The sequence below is a fragment of the Phalacrocorax aristotelis genome, chromosome 11 (genome assembly GCF_949628215.1).
Source record: "Phalacrocorax aristotelis chromosome 11, bGulAri2.1, whole genome shotgun sequence".
In the NCBI taxonomy this organism is placed as follows: Eukaryota; Metazoa; Chordata; class Aves; order Suliformes; family Phalacrocoracidae; genus Phalacrocorax; species Phalacrocorax aristotelis.
Genome location: NC_134286.1, coordinates 16,110,786 through 16,127,848, shown reverse-complemented (window position 1 = coordinate 16,127,848; position 17,063 = coordinate 16,110,786). Strand labels below are relative to the sequence as shown.

Here is a 17,063-nt window from a genome sequence, read left to right as displayed (position 1 = left end):
GCTGGAAAAGAGAAGGGCTAAACCAATACAGGGAACAGGACCCACACTGCTGTTTTAATGACCTAATATCTTGGTGAACTTAGACATTTTTCTAGCCTTTTCCCGCTGTTTTATATGGTTCCTTACCTGCTTAAAATAGAGAAAAGAGCAAAGCATTTAACGGTGCCTTATAAATAAATTCAGAGTTTTATTACTTACTCAGTTGCATTTAACTATAGCTATTCTACTTGGGATCTCAGGCAATACCTACACAAAGTTTTCCATTTTTAAACTACAGTTTATTTATTTTTCAGTGACAAAACCCAAATCTTACCTGTGGTCCAAGAATAAAAACTTCCATTCCAAACTATGCCTCGATGTAAATTCTTCACATGGCTCTTCAACATTGCAGAGTTCCTGCAAAATAGTTGGCACATTCAGATGTTTAAGTCTATGAAATGCCAAAAGGAGCCCTCTAACAAGACCAAGGATGCATTTTCTTGGTATAAGAAACACTAGCAAAATACATGGCTTTTAAAGCACTTGACCTATTTTCCTCCAAGGAACATATAAGCCTTGTTTTGTAGATGCCTAAACTGATGAAAAGTGGATGAATAATTTACCCTGAGCTGAACTTCAGAGCTAGGACAAATAGTCCAAGGGCTTCATCTTGCAGTCTTTAGGCAAAATTCCCCAGCTTTTTGTAAATATTGCTATCTGAAGATGGATGCCAGCACCACGTCCAGCCTCAAACCGAGCTGGCTAATGGTCTCCCAAGCGAGAAGCGCCTACGGTTGTTGCCCCTGTCATCACTGCACTGCACCACGGGGCACTTACAGACCAGCAGAAAGAGCCCATGAAGCACGGTGCTCACAGTGTTTCAAGATGCAGGTGGCCTTCTTACACATAGGATAGGTGGGATGTATTTCTTTAAAGGCTGCAACTTTTCAAGTGGTTTAGCTGGTCACCTTGTATTGGCGCTTCCTGGGCTGACTGCTCTGAGACACCCCACCACACAACCGCCTCTTCTCAAAAGCAGCTCCCGCTTTATATCTCGTCATTCCTGAATACATACTTACATCATCTCCCACTCACAAACACAGCCGTGTCCTCTCTCATTTACCAACCCTTTACACAAAGAATCTGTGCTGCCAAACATCCTCTTTGAGAGGCTGCTGCAACGTGGCTCCCCTTGCAACAGCCGAGCACACAGCTCGTCATACTAGTGCAGCTCTGCCACTGAGCACCAGCTGATCCCCACACAGAAGGGAAGTCACAGAGCTCTCACCTTTAAGAACTGCGGTGTGACAAGACGAACAGTTGCTACGAGGCAAATCTGCTCCTCCGTGGCTGACCTGAAAGCTCGTGCAATAGCTGACTCAAAGCCATTACAGGAGGGTGTAGGCACTAGACACAACCAGACAATTTATTTAAGAAGGGGAAGGAGAGCTTTCTTTTCATGTTAAGACAGGTACAATGACTGATGAAACCCAAGCAACAAACTCCTCCTACCCACAAGGCGATGCCACACTGATACACGCTGGTGTCATTTAAAGTACGACCCTTTAGGCTCTGAGTTACACAGTTGTAACCACCTACCCCTGGCTTGCAGGGAAGCTTCACAAGGCAGCTTTGAGCAGCTCGCAGTGTGCAATCTCATTGTCAGCCTTTCTCCAACCTAACGTTTGCAAGATTCAAGATTTTATAGGTTTCTCAAACTATTTAATCTTTAAAAAGTGTAATTTGATTGCCACAAGTGAAACAGAACATCATATTTTATAGCACATTTTACTGGTTATTTATATATATGGAGACTTTTACAATTGGCAGTGGGTCAAATGGAAGTAGGATCAGTCTGGTATCACTTCTTGAAGCACGGCACGCAGAAGAGTGCACTCTTCTGACTAACAGAAGAGGCCCCCCCCCCCCCCCTTCTATATGAAAAATATATCCAATATATCCACAGCTCATTCCATCCCTGCCAACTACAGGGCACTTTCAGCTGAAACAAGGCCTTTAGGAGGCTACAGATCAACACACAATTTAAAGGAAAGAGGTAGAGAGGTAAAGATAGGCTGGAGCAGTAACTTACCGTGAGTAAAATATTTAAAATCCACTACAAATTTCACATATTCATACATCAGGGGTTCATTCGGATCTAAGCTGCCTCTTGCTAAATGGCAGCAAAACTCTATTTGTTTTTCTGCTGGAATAAGAGAAAGAGAGGGAGACATACACAATGTTACTAGAAGTCTGCACTTCATATATCAAATCTATTTAGGTGTTTATACCAACCCTGCTGCTGAGGTATCTGAGTACACCCTGCTGGGATGCTCCTGATACCTGTAAGTAAATATATAACTACTAGGAGCAATGATCAGCTGGTTCTGCTTAAGGAAATGTATTCTTACCCTTCCTCCCATGGCTTTACAGCCACCCCACTACGCTGGGCGTGAAGCCCTGGCAACGCCCGTCGGCAGTATTTTCCCCTAACTTTGTGCATGAGTGATTTCTTGCAAAGCTGTTAAGTGATATTGCAGTACTCTGCTCTGGCACTGCTCAGTGGCACCCAGATCCAAAGGGCACTGAAGTCACCCTAAGCCATTCCATTAGCAGTGGAGGGCACTGTGCCAAGCTCTTATTCAGTTTTCAGCCCAAGGTCTGAACTCCATGGATTAGGCTATGTGGTCTTCAGTGAGAAGGAAACCAACCCCAGGGCAGAGCATGAGCACGAGGGCTGCCCACTTCCCACTGATGCTTACAGGGCAGTGGAGAGGGGAGGCTAGCACTGCCTGGCCACGGTGAACCCACCGGGGAAGGGGGGCCTTCAACACAGGATTGGTGAAACGTGGCTGCTAGGAAGACACTGCTGCCTGCTCTGGTGCTGGAGATATTTTCTGGGGCAAAGGGACATTTTGAGAGTGGGACAGCAGCCAGCAGTAGAGATCCGGGTGGACTGTTCAGATAGGAATGCTGTTGCTTAAGTTACATATTGGGTTTCTCAGGTGTCCCGAGACATGCAAGCTTCCAAAGGAACACAGACTGCCAAAACCCTTTGATATTTCTCCTACCCTTTTCTTTCCCCCAAGCCCCTCACTCCTTTCACAGGCTCAGTCCAGCAACCTGCGCTGGGAAAAATATCTAATGAGGGCAACTTCACTGTCCTATGATACAAAGCAGACAGTAAAACACTGGCAGTCTGTATCAAAGACCAAGTATTGGGAGCATGTAGGAACATTAGATGATGTGCTGCATTAAAACCCAGAAATATTAACTGCAGCAAAACAGAAGTGGCAGGCAGGAGAGTTAAATAGCTGGAGAGCCCTGTGCAGGCTCCCCTGGGAGCTGTTTGCCTCTGGCAAATTTCCCTGAGTGACAGACAAGAGCAGAGCTTACCGTTTAGGAAATCAGCTGCAACAGGATCTGTCATGAGCACATGTGGAGAAAGGAGCTTGTACACCTCGCTCTGCTCCCGCTCAGGCAGAAAGTTTAATATATTTTGGTCCACCAAATCTGACTGATACAAAAGAATGCTTTGTCATGTTCAGCAGTACAGCCTGACACAACCACACGGCTTTTCAACCCACAGCAGAGCACAGACACTGCCGGTCTAGCGCGGATGCGTAAGACAAGGAAGCCCAGTCAATCTGCAGACGGATCTAGGGCAGAATATAACCCTTAGGTTATTTTACCCCAGGGTTGCTATCTATTTGCAAAAGGTTGAACGGATCCCAGAGGCTGCCCCTCAATTCAGCAGGTGCAAGCTAGGAAAGAACCCCTGGTACCACAGGAATACAACATGATGAGAAATATCATAAAAACTAAAATTGTAAACGTTTCCCTTTAGAAACACAAGACAGAAGTGGGAGAGCTCCTCCTCACATCCTCCATTTGTCTTCTAGGCTGAACATCTGGCCAAATCAGCTCAACCTGCAAGCGTTTCGGTGCTGATAAACCCACGCATCCTGACTAAAGGAGTTCTACCAAAATGTCAGCACGTATTTGTTTCTTTGCACACTAGGACATTCAGCCAGGTTAACTGTGTGCTCAAATTTGCCCTCACATAGAGTTACTGTTTCCGAGGGCCCAGAAGAAATTTCTATACCCAACAGCTAACTGATGCCTAGAGATTCTCCCAGAAAACTGAGGCCACATATTTGTTGCTAAAGACTGTGGGCTCAAAGTAGAAAAAACCCCAATGACATTAGAAGAGCATACACTCAGTCCTGAAATAATCTTTAAATTATCTGAGAAGAGCTTCAGCATGCACAGATTTCACAAGCACGAGATTTTCCATATACCTGGTGGGATAAGCACTACCCTGACCCTCCTTCAGATGCGCTACGAAGCGGTGAGCTACGAGTACAGTGATTTTGCATAGGTTCTTTTTAGCTAACTTGCAGACCCTGACAGGGAATCTGTTATTCACAGGAGCTTGAAAAGCTCCCTAAGATTTTGTTGGTTTTTCTCCCACCCACAGTCAGTTGCCTTTTTGGTTGGACAAAACCAGCCCTGCAGTGCCGGGGCTGTGTTGAGGCAGGGGAATGATTCTTCAACACATTGCGTTGTCAGAACTTACCGGTAAGTGTCCGAGCAGAGACGAAACACTATCAGATACATAAATAATAATCCCATCGGTGGTAAGAGCAATGAGAAAGCCATCTAGTGCCTAATGACAAAAGGCAGGCAAAAAGAAAAAAAAAATAAAAAGAATTAGGCAAGGGAACAACTTAAAATATAATAGGCTAATTTATTCTATGGTGATACTTCTAATGGCCTAAAACAAACATTAAACAATTACAGAAATGATAGTTCAATGCAAAAAAAAAAAAAGAATTACACATGCTGTCTAATTCAACATTCTTCTTATATTCTTCTTTGCTCATTAATATCAAATTGACTTGTATTTTTCACCCAGTGCGTATTTATTTAACATGAAGCAAGACAGTGGTGGTTAAAATTTCTACACCCACACAATCCTGGTGACTTTAGTCACTTCATTATGTGTTCTGACTTACACAATAGTTAACCAATTTGGTGCGTAAGGAGATGTTAGATATCATCATGGCAAACCCAGCATTGTGGATAGATGGATCGGCAGATGGATGGATAAGCACAGACAGAAAAATTATACAATGCATTTTATAGACAATACGGACAAGATCTAAAGGCTTATTTATTTTGCTTATAGCACTCATTTGTCAGGCTAGTGACACAACAATTTTGAAGTTTCTTTTGTTTTCTCTTCTTATTCACAACAGTTTCTGTACCACAGTCAAAGTTCTCTGTCCCTTTTAAGTCACAGCACGTGCTTTTTTCTTTGGGTGTTCTCCCTATTCTTCACAGCATCTTTTTGTACCATTGACCCAGTGTCTGTCCCTGTTCTCTAACACTTACCAAGGTCTGGGAGGTTTAACCTCTTAATCTCTGGTCAGCACCATGCACAAAGCCAACTCTTCTAAAGATACTGTTAGGCTGCTCTGCAGCTTAGCTACGGGGAGCCAAAGTTGCAGCATTCACCATCTTCCCACACAGCCAGTTATTCCCCACCTCACCATCATACTCCGCCTTTGCTGAAAATAAGCCCTCTCTGGAAGAAAACACTGATTTTAAGTGAACTGGTCAATAGTCTAACATGGTCCATCAAGCCAATGGTTATTAAAGGGCGCGCTCTCTCTCTCTGCTCCCACCTCTAAGGGGGGAATTTATTTTGACTCAGCCAGAACAAACTAGCCTGTTTGGTGAGAAAAATTCCCAGAAAGAACGAACAGACTTTTCCAGGGAGGTGAGTCATGACGTCCTGATGAAAAAGAATAACTAAGGCACTGCAGCACCTCCCAGCTCAGCCCAGCATACACCCTTATTTTGGTGGGGCAAAGAGCAACAGCTGCCCACGCAGGGTAGGAGATGTCCTTGCCAGATCAGCACGCAGCACAAACCCAAAGCAGCATCCTTAAGAAAGGCAAAAGGGTAGGCTCATGGGTTGTTTCTAGATCAGCTAAGCATTTTGCAGGTGAGAGTATCAGAACTGTTCTCCCGAATGCACTTAAAGGCAATCCAAGCAAAAGATACATCACAAGTACAGCACCGCAGAGCTAGCAGCAGCACAGGCAGCAAAGTAAATGCTGCCTGGCTAATGGGATGTGGGAGGAAGAGAGCTGCTCTGTTTTTTCCAGGTCCTTTCAAGTTTTTGCTAAAACTGCTAGCTCTAGCAGCTCTTCTGCGAAGGGAAATTCTCTTTCTCCTCTCTCTCACCAGGCCAAATTGGTCTTCATTCCTAAATGAAAAGCTGTTTATCTTTAAGAGGATGCAATCATATTTTTAATTCTGTGTCTGCAAAGCATTTATCACAACATTGGTTCCTGTCAGGTTTGGATTATGTGTGCCAGCAGAGTAGAAATCATTAACATTATGGGGACCTACAGGTGAAAAGGAACTATATCCCTGTACTACTACACTGAACTGATTACTCCTCACTAATCTATGCAGCTTTAATGTCTTCTTACCTCTAACATCAACTGGGTGAACTCCTCGTTGCTAAGAAATGAAGGCTTCCAGTCTTGTCTAATCTCACAGGCTTCTGTCTGTGCTGTGATTTCTTAAAGAGAAAACATCAAAAAAGCAACATGACTCATGCTAGTTGAAATTTTTTTTTTTTCATTTTCAAGTAACACTAGATTTCTGTTAAGAGGCTTTCTGAGGAAACATCCTCAGATCATTCTCCACACAAAGCCTTCTTGTACGCGACAGTCATTTTCCATGCCATCACAATACAAATGCATTAGAAATCAAGAAAAGGAAGAGGAGACATTTTGGAAGGTCTGAAGAAATCCTTCAAAAATTAAGGTCAATGGGCTAATTTCAGAGTGGCTGAGCATCACCGTGAGCAGAGGCTCTGGAGCTGTTTCAGGAAGGCTCAGGGGAGTGCCCAGGCAGCAGAACAGGCTGCACCCAGCCATGTCCTACCCCAGGAGACCTGGGAACAGGGCAGAGAAACACCTTTCCCCTGGCTTTTGTAGTGCGTGCTGTTCCTCAGCTCTTCCTCCCTCGTGCTCTGTTTGAGAGCGTACAAAGTGTGCCAGGGGGTGTGGAGGCCAGCGAGGGAAATGGAGCTGTGTCGCTACATTAAAAAGCATACAGCACTGCATCTTTTCAAGTATATCTGTGTTTAACTGGTCATCACTGTATTCAAGCCTAGTCCATTTCCTGAGGCCAACTGCTATGCCTTATTCTGCCCCCTGCTTAGGTTCATATCCTCTCTGGAGGTCTTAGTTGCATGGAAAAAACAGTTTTCATCTTCTGAGTGGAAACTGGCTGCTGGAGAGATGCAGAGCTAGTGCCTTCAATGGGAGCAGGCCAGCACCCCCCAGTACCTTTCTGTTTCTGTAAGAAGTCGATGGTCCTCTGCAATATTGTGGACTTGTCCATCTTGAGAGGGTGGCCGTGGCCCTGCAGCATCGTGCAAAGCTCTTTAATGAGGACATTGAACTGGTCTCTCCTCTTCTTTTCAGATTTGTTGCGTGATGCCCTGGGTGACAGAAACATAAATACCATTAAGCAAAATGAAGGACCTACAGCTCGACCCAGGGAGAGGTAAATGGCCCTGCCTCAGTAAAACACTTTAAATACAAGAATCTAAACTCTGCTGGGCCTGCTCATTTTTTAAAATTGAGACTCAGGTGTAAGTGCCTTGCTGGGGCTTAGAGCCTTGCAGCAGAACAGAGCTTACCATCAACAAGGAACACCTGGAGGAAACAAATACTATTTACGATCATTTGAGCAAGAGTGTATCCTTACATACATTTCAGCGGCAGGTCCCATTGTTTCAAAAATAGTGATAATGAGATGAAAGTGTAACGGGCAAAATTTCTCTATTAAGAGAAGTCCTGGCATCTACGTGCTCATGTTTTGCCCACCTCATTTTTATGAACTTCTGTTTTGCAGTTAGTACACACACATATAAAGTTCAAAATGCAAAGGATTCCCTATTACCTGACTTGTACTTGCAAAAATAACTTATAGAGATACAATACTATGCAGAGACATCTTAACTGCAGAATGAAGTCAAGCACCTGCTCTTGTATCTGGTTTTGAAAATCTGCTGCTGTGATATATGAAACTGGGAATGTTAAGAGTCTGGCTGCAGAAACCACAGGCAAGTTTCCAGCTTGCATTAATACAATTTAACAATGTTTTATTAGGGTTTTCCCCTCCATTAAAAACAGTTTCTTCCAAAATGTTCTCTCCAACGCTCATATTTGAGATAACTCTATTTCCATACAACCTCTTCCAGTAGTAATTAATTTTCTTTACAAGTGTATTCATGATGATACTTGCTTCCTGTGATCTAGACCAAGTGTGGTATCCAGAAAGCATTTCCATTCATATTCAGGTTGGCATTTGGAGGTTCTCAGATCCAGCATTTATAGTCACAGCCGTCTCTGTTTTGGCAGTCATGTGTGATGACTAATTAGAACTGAGCCAAATGCTTCTCTGAAGGGAGGCTAACTCATACCTGTGCTAAAGCAGGACTGCTCTCTAAGTTTCACGGGGAACTCTACCCCAGGTGGGCAGCACTGCATGATGTCATTAAAATCAGAGGTCAGGAGTCCTGCATCAAGATAATAAATAGCCATGGGATAACACAAGACTGAGGGCACAACAAAATAATTTAAGGACTGCTTATCTGATTAACCCGTTGTAGGGGTGGTCAAACACACTATGAAAAGCTTGAAAATGGTGACATAATTATGCTGTTTGTGGTCTGCTATACAGAGCCTGTAAACTGCATGGGGGTTTTGCCTCTGACATCAGTGGTCCCGAGTACTTTTTCAAGCATCGGACAACACAGCATTTACAGTTCTCCCCCGAGAGTGTTTCCACTCTCGGTGCTCTGTGCATCCCTTCATACCTCTTTGCCCTGTCCTTCTCATCTTCATCCATCAGTTCGTTTAAACAACACAGGGCTCTGGAAGGAAAAGACAGACATACTTACTGAGACATATTCCTTGATCTTGTTGAGTATATCAGAATATGGAGCTTGCTAGTTTGTATTTTATGACCTCCTGAATGCTTCAATCTTCCCTTTCCCAAACTCCACTCTTGGTATGTAGTTTCTTGCTTGTTCTGTCAGCTACTGAGGCTTCAGAAGTGAAACTATTGCTATATGCCCAAACATACAGCTACAATAAGCATGACTTAAGGGAAACCATTAAGAAGCAGCAGCCCCTCAGCCTGCCTTTGCACTCCCCTCTGCCATAGGATGGGGAACCCTGCTGAAGTACTGAACTCTGCACAGGAATCAGCATCTCCCCTGCAAATGTGAAAGCCGATTTGACTCTGATGTCTGTATCAGGCAGCACTGCACCTGGTCCTGTTTTGGGAAATCAAACAGGCTGCTGGTTGATTTCAAGCATTGCAATGCCTGAAAAGCACCTGAGATTTCTTTCCCAGTGGAAGGGCACAGGGGGAAGAAGGAAACTGTGCTAATCCCCCAAAGGATTAGTATTAGGCAACAGCAGGGTACTATCAGGACACCTAGGAGATGATGAGATAGCCAGGTTCATGCAAAGCACCCTGCAGCTAATGACTGCTGCTTGCACTGGTGGGCTTCCACCACACCACCTGAGCTGTGTCCTGCCATCGGGATTCAAGACTTGAAGTTAAAACTTCCTCTCCCAGCACTAACCAGAGAAAAGAAGGGAATGTGACCTGGGTTCCCTGGGTTCTATATGTCCCTGCACCACAACAGTCGTTGTGGGCTGCTGTCTTTGCTTTATCTTGACCTCCTGCAGCACAGCTAAGGAGAACAGTTGGCAACAACTCCCAGTAAGGACATGGTACTTTCAAGCCCTGTGAAATGATGGAGAATTCAACATGAGGGTAACTTCTTCACTGGTGACCTGCCTTCTGAGACTCAGATGGGCTAAATCTAAGGGACGGGGAGCCAGGCAGATGGAGGCAAGCTGGCTGCCATCACCCCACACAGCGTCACCTGGGTCAGCTCTGCTGGGGTGCCTCTCCTTCAGACACCTCCAATGAGGACATCTCACCCATCCCCGGCATCAGCGCCAATCTACCTCCAGCTCTAGAGAGCATTTTCACTGGCAAAACCCTCCACCCTGCCCACCACCCAAGGGGCATTTTTCAGTGGGTACATCCAAATGTTTTTCCCTGCTTTGAGACTACTCCAAGCAAAAAAAACTTGGTGGCTCTAAAAGTAACATGAAATAAAACCACCCACAACTGAGAGGAAGTCAAAGACGCTGCTCACAGTAAAAGCTGCAAAAATTTACCCCCCTTTCCTGCTCTGGGGAAGGATCTCTTTCCCTGCTTATGACCTGGGCAGAAGAAACTGTATGAATAATTTTGTCCCAGAATAGGAATGTACTCCATGGGGAGGGTTCTCACTCAGCAGTGAGCTGGTTCTCACTGCTTCAGCCACTGAAAGCTACGAGTCAAATTAAAAATTACCTGTTCTATTCCTCAGATTCATCAGTCCAGACTGATGGGGTGGGATTAGCACTTCTTATCACCATGTAAATAGAGATGGAGAAAAACTAATCCTGGAAAGAAAAGCAAACCCAGTCAAAACACAGTTTCAGACAAGACAGCCTAGAGAGCAGCAGTCACTTCAAGCTGAAAATGTCTACCACCATAAATTAGAAACATGCTCAGGTGTAACTGGTGAAAGCTCAGCAAAGCCTCCAGGAATGGGAGCTGGCCCATGTTCTCAAGCTCCTGGCTCTCTGTGCACCACCTGCTGCTGCAGAAGGCTGGGAAGGCCAGCTTGACCTCCCGTGTCCAAAAAGCTCCGTGGCCCAGCAGAGTGGAGAAGTGACCCTACTAGCGTGGGGCCACTGAGGATTGATCAGAGTCCTTCCAAAGTATGACAATTTACCTGGCATGCATGCTATGAAAACCAGCAAGTATGATCCATACTTCATCTATCCAATCTTGCAACTAAAAACCTCCTTTGAGATGAACATGATCACCTAAAGTCAGTGCAAGCCACAGTCACCCACCTGTGGATGGATTTAAGGCCTCCCACTAAGGTATGCGACTGACGGGACACACACGTCTCCTTTGTTTTTTTTCCAATTTAAACGGTTACTAATGAACACCCTGAACTCTTGACTATACCCATACCACAGTGCCCACCTCTCTGAAACCATCGCTGTTGAAATTAGTTTGGCTTCAGAGGAGCCTCATTCTCAGGAAGGATACGGATGCAACCAGACTGTCCACGACAGACAGTGATATCAACAGCAGTCAAATGCTGGGCTTCCAAATTTAACAAGCTTTTAATGCCCTTGAAGTGACCTCCCTGCTTTGAGCCAGTTCATGGCTGTTTCTCCTGTTACCATTAGTTCCCATGTCAGCTCAAGATACTCCAAAAAACTTGTTGCCACTACCAAGGATTACATATTTGCAAACTCTGGTGAACAACACAGATCCTGACCACTGATATGGTCAGAGTACTTTGAGAGGAGGTTTAGGTGAGTGACGTGATGACAACAGGCCACATTCCTGCTCACTGCAGCTAAATGAAATTACGTCAGTCCATTTGGTAAAAAAAATTGGCTCAGATAAAGTGTGATAGGGTGGTAAATGTAATATGGACGATACCTGCAAGAGGCTTGAACCTTCTGACAAAGTACAGGATTAACATATAAAATACGTAATGTGTTTCAGCGGTAAGTGATTCAGTAAAAATTGCAGTTGGGATGAAGTGGTCATTTTCAGTTTGGGACATGAATTTCCAGGGAAAATCTTACGCAACCCCCGATATCCCCAGTGCAGCTGCAGCTGCCAACAACACCTGCGTAACAAGTTTAAACAGAGTCAATCTCACTAGGCTTCTGTCATCGTATGCTGGTCAAGTTACACGCTTTTATTCTAGTTCAAAAGGAGTGTGTGATGTTATTTGTTACCCTGTTGAGCTTTCATAGAACTGAGGTGCTTATCTTAGTCACTGCTGCTCATTGGTCAGTGCTGTTCTATCAAGATCATGCAGTTGTTTCTCCTCTAGAGGAATGACCCATACAGAAATTTTGCTAACTAGTAATAATTGCAGAGATACAATGGTACAAAGAAAATTCTTTTTAAAGCAATGGGTTAAATTATAAAAAATGCTTGTGAATACACAGATTTATCAACATTTTTCAGGAAATGTTTTTTCTATAGGGGCTTAAGTATGCAAAAATTCAGCCAAACAAAAGGATTCTTCCCAAGCTTTTAGTGCAAAGCTTTCTGCAGAAACCTTCACACTGCCTTGTCCATAGGTCGTATGAAAACTGAAAACTCCCGGGAAGCCTGACAGGTTTTCTACCTTGTACACGTGGCCGCCCTCCCAGACAGCTTGAATAGCAGGAAGCTGAGGGAAGCTGTGGTCACTGAGAGAGACAACAGTCCAGTTATTGCTCACTGAGTCTAAACTGGGAAACAAAGCCCAGATTCTCCAGTCTCTAGCTGCCGCTACCACATCCCGCTGCCATACGGCTGATGTGAGCTGTAAGGGGCAGAGGAATGAGACTTCCCAGGTCAGGCCCAGTGGGACACCCCCAATGAATGTGAGAGGTGTCCTCAGTCAACACCAGACTTCAAGGCTGTAGCAGAATAAACGGCCGTAAGAGAACTCACAGGCTCAAACACACATGCTTCTTGCATGATGCAGCAGGATGGTGAGCTACAAAAAGTCTTAGTAGAAGACACCTAAGGACAAAATATTCTTAACTGGATTAAGCACTTCAGGACCACATTTAGCTAAGTGCTTTTTGTCTTGTTATGAGCCAGAGCTAAATATAGTAACCAGAATACTTAAGAATAGTTTCGTAAGGGTTGTATACACTCCTCAGCAAGATAAGGCACTTAGCACTACTGACAGCAGTATGTCTGTATGTTAAGAGTATTTAAAATAGCTCCAGACAGAATCGCTTTGACCTTAACTGTATTAACCAGAGGGATCAAAATTTATTTATTGCCTCCTGAAAATCCTCTCCTGCAACACTTGGAGAGAAGGATTCCTGAACTATATGGGCAGGTAAAGAGAGAGGACACTTGTCATGTTGCTAGCTAGCATCATTAGCATGCTGCTAGCACTATTTTTCACCCCCACCTGCAATAGGTGAGGATCAGCTTTCTTACAAAGAATTGCACATCCATCATTGCTTAATGCCCTCTGTGAAGTGAAAAGATTTTTTTCTTCCCTTGTACAGGGAGTCTGAAAAAACACTCATAGCATTTTATATTTTAGACATTTCAAATATCACAGTATTTGAAGTTGTTTCCAGGGTTACAGAAAGGGTAATGTAGTATGACAGCCTTAACAAGACAAATGGACTTCTCAGATACACAGCCAATAGTTAAAGCACTATTTCATGCTATCTGCAATACTCTGGCACTTTTTCAATTACTGAAGAGAGAATGGGAGAGGGTATTTTTAAAAAATTCTTTGTTTTGCAGAACTGTACGACTTCACGAGCTATCTAAAACTACAAACTTTTGACTAAAGAAAACATTTATTTATTGGCTTGCTGCAAATCATCAAAATATTAACATTACCTTAGGATAATTCTTAATGGAACATCACATTAGTAAGAATTATCCCCTGAAACCAACAGTTCCTATAAATGCTTCGTTATAGCTTTAATTTTAATTATTTGGTTATGTCACTGATGGCAAGGCAAAGATCACTCTACCAGTGTAATGCTGCACATTTCTTTGTGATTAGCAACAAATAAATGATCACTGGTCACCTAGAAATGGTCCCTGAACCCAGATAATTCGATTGCTTTTCCCAACTATATCAACTGCTCTAATTTAAAATATTCTCTACCCATAAAAACTTTGTTGTGCTTGTATTTAAATTTTAATAAAATTTTGCATTTGAGTAATGTACGGCAGTTAGAGAGTCTTCAAATCTATACTGTAGAAATTATTTTAATTATGGAAATGTGCTGTGCTAATAATTTCCACAGATTTTACATGCAACTAATTCAGCAGAGAGTCCTCAATTACAAGATGCATCACTTTGTGGCACAATGCAGTCATAAATAAGAGAGTTAATGCATTCTCCAGCAATACGATTTATATGTCAATATGCCAATGTTTCATTCTTCTTGAGGCAACAGGAGGGCATGACTGTAGTTGGCAGCTGAACAGCTGATTTAATTTTTAAAAGGCAGAATTTAACCTTTTCAGTGAAGTGCTACTATTCAATTATAAGATGCTAATGTAAATGACATTTGAAAAACCAAACAATGCCACTGAATCTTTATGGCAGTTTAGCAGAGAAGTGATCACTGCCTTTGTTCACGCACCAGACCACCGAAGCCCTGCCACCAGTCCCACACCACCCACCGCTGAGTACCCGGACACTCGCCCGCCACACAGAGCACGGAGGAAAGCCATGCGGCTCTCACTGCCCTCCGCTGCAAAGGTCTTTCTCTTACACTGAGCTGGCTCGATGACAAACTTACCCACCTTTGGGACAAATGCTTCTGGGCAGGCTTTGTCCCAGCGCCAGAGCAAGCAGGCAACAGCAGCGGTAGCTGCTCAGTATGGCCTCAGCATTACCCTCTGCCGGAGCACCCCATATGGCAGTCCCTCGCCACCACCGCATCACAGCCCAGCGTGAAATCATGACGCAGAAATGCGAAGTCTAAAACAGATGTGGCAAAGGAGTTGCATCTCTGCATTATTTGACCTACTAGCTCATTTTTTCCTGCTTGCATTGTACCCTCTCCTTTCCTTGCCATGCCTTGCCTTCTGTTGTTCTTCACTCTTTCCTGCTCTTCTTTCACTTATCCCCCTTACTTAACATCCACTGGTTTGCAATTCAGAGAATTGGATCTTTCTTGAATGTGGTTTCTCTCCATCCTGTTGTTTCTCATGTCATCTGCCTTCATCTTTCCATTGCTTTTTCTTCTCCACGTTCTTCACTTTCCTCTTCTCAGAAGAGAAAAAACTGTTATCATGATCTCAGTATTGACAATCAGTCAGCCATTTAACTGTGGGAACTCTCGGCTTGCCCAGGTCTGAGGCATGTGCGACTGCCAAATTCTGTTTAGGGACACGCTGCCTTAGGGATCATGCTGGTGGGGATCAGACGGGTGTCTTCCGCACAGTTGTCTCCCACACCACCCTTGTCCAGGTCCAGGAGCACTGGGTCCTGTCCTGCCTGAAAGCTCCTAATTCCAGTTTCAGACCCTTTGGAGGAACTGGGATCCCCCTCAGTTGAGCGGTAGAGCCGTGCAGCTCCATCCTTCACAGGAGCACCACCCTACATCTCCACTGCGGGATGGCTGAGGGAAATGGTCCAGTACAGCACACTCATCTGTGGCAGCTAACACACACCTTCACTCTTTGGGGGTGTCAAGGCAAGGTGATGTGCCATGACTGCACCTATATTTTCACACGGCATCTTTGTTTACTGGAATGTAGGTAATGGTGGTGAATCGGTGAGGGAACCAAATATTCTGTCGTCTTTTGTTAATCTGTCAGAAGTGGACTTTTTGTACTGCTATTGTACCTACTGCATCTCAATGCACTCACTTATCTACAGCATACCCTTCCCTGGTTTATTGAGCTCTAAATTCAGCTTGTTACCTGTGACAGATTTATGACTACATTCATTATAACAGCAACAGCTTCAGACAGAAGCTAAGAGGTGCCCAAAGAAAATGGATTATACAAAACAATTACACCATAAAAAAGGCTGTATCAGAACACTGTGATTCAGCATAGAAATGAAATGAAAGATACAGGGAGGAACAATGGTGGTCTGTCGGGTTTTTGTTTGTTTTTTTGGATGGTTTTGTTTTTTTTTTTAAACCAGGATATGCCATTTTCTGACAAAAGAAAGGGGGAAAAGGATTAAAAACTAACAGGCACTTGAAAATAAAAGACCATTACTGGAACATTTTGTTCTCTAGGATTTTTGTCAGATACTGGAGAAAATAGCTGGCCAGGTTTGTTCTGTTCCAGCAAATTACTGAACCTTGTAGGTACAAGATACAACATTGTAGCATATTATTTAAAATGTCTCCAGAGTTTCTGTAACAAGAAGGGCATGCATTTAATTAATTCCATCAATTTGTCTAATAGCCCCTTAAAACTCTCAAAACATGGCAAAAGGCAGAACTGCTGATTCACAACCTTAAGTAGTACAAAACTACACTTCAACTGGCACAAGTAGCATACGACAAAAATGCATATATGCATAAATGCAAATAATACTTCTTCTGCAGTCTTGGATGAATACCTGTGTTCATTTGTAGCCCTTCAGTTACTACAGGAAAGGTAAATAGTGTTGCAGTATGAAATGATGACATCTAACCTATTGCCCTGGCTTCAGCTGGGATAGAGTTAAATTTCTTCATAGTAGCTAGTACGGGGCTATGTTTTGGAGTTTTGCTGGAAACAGCAGTGATAATGTGGAGATGTTTTAGTTGTTGCTAAGTAGCACTTACACTGCTCAAGGACTTTTTCAGCTCCCCGTGCTCTGCCGGGTGCACAAGGAGCTGGGAGGGGACACAGCCGGGACAGCTGACCCCAACTGACCAACGGGATATTCCATACCATATGGCGCCATGCTCAGTATATAGAGCTGGGGGAAGAAGAAGGAAGGGGGGGACATGTTTGGAGAGATGGCATTTGTCTTCCCAAGTCACCATTATGTGTGATGGAGCCCTGCTTTTCTGGAGACGGCTGAGCACCTGCCTGCCCAGGGGAAGGAGTGAATTAATTCCTTATTTTGCTTTGCTTCTGCGCACAGTTTCTGCTTTACCTATTCAACTGTCTTTATCTCAAACCATGAGTTACCTCACTTTTACTCTTCTGATTCTCTCCCCCGTCCCACCAGGGGGGAGTGAGCGAGCGGCTACGTGGTCCTTGGTTGCTGACGGGGTCTAAACCACGACACCTATAAACAGTTCTTTAACACACCTGACTCAGTCATACATAGAGCCAAATAATCCTCAAATAATAACATAGTTTTCCCTCGTGTAGGCTGGGAGCAAAGGTAGTTGTCCATAGTTAATCCTTCAGCAGAAATTGAGATGCGTGTTTTCATGGGACTATTT

At 43.9% G+C, this 17,063-nt stretch overlaps 1 protein-coding gene across 3 annotated transcripts in view; it reads right to left on the bottom strand.

Annotated features, from left to right (window-relative positions):
- The window catches only part of PASD1 (PAS domain containing repressor 1), a 53,250-nt gene that overhangs the window by 18,917 nt on the left and 17,270 nt on the right, over positions 1–17,063 (bottom strand). For 2 of the 3 annotated variants that reach the window (XM_075107068.1, XM_075107070.1), the window contains exons 2-10: positions 10,453–10,544; positions 8,891–8,947; positions 7,353–7,507; positions 6,486–6,577; positions 4,559–4,648; positions 3,376–3,496; positions 2,072–2,185; positions 1,268–1,386; positions 314–396 (exon numbers count right to left, since the gene is read on the bottom strand). In XM_075107068.1, coding sequence (XP_074963169.1) covers positions 314–396; positions 1,268–1,386; positions 2,072–2,185; positions 3,376–3,496; positions 4,559–4,648; positions 6,486–6,577; positions 7,353–7,507; positions 8,891–8,922 — 806 coding nt within the window. In that variant the 5' untranslated portion in view covers positions 8,923–8,947; positions 10,453–10,544. The remainder of the gene's footprint in view (positions 1–313; positions 397–1,267; positions 1,387–2,071; positions 2,186–3,375; positions 3,497–4,558; positions 4,649–6,485; positions 6,578–7,352; positions 7,508–8,890; positions 8,948–10,452; positions 10,545–17,063) is intronic. The other variant, XM_075107069.1, reaches the window with a different exon arrangement.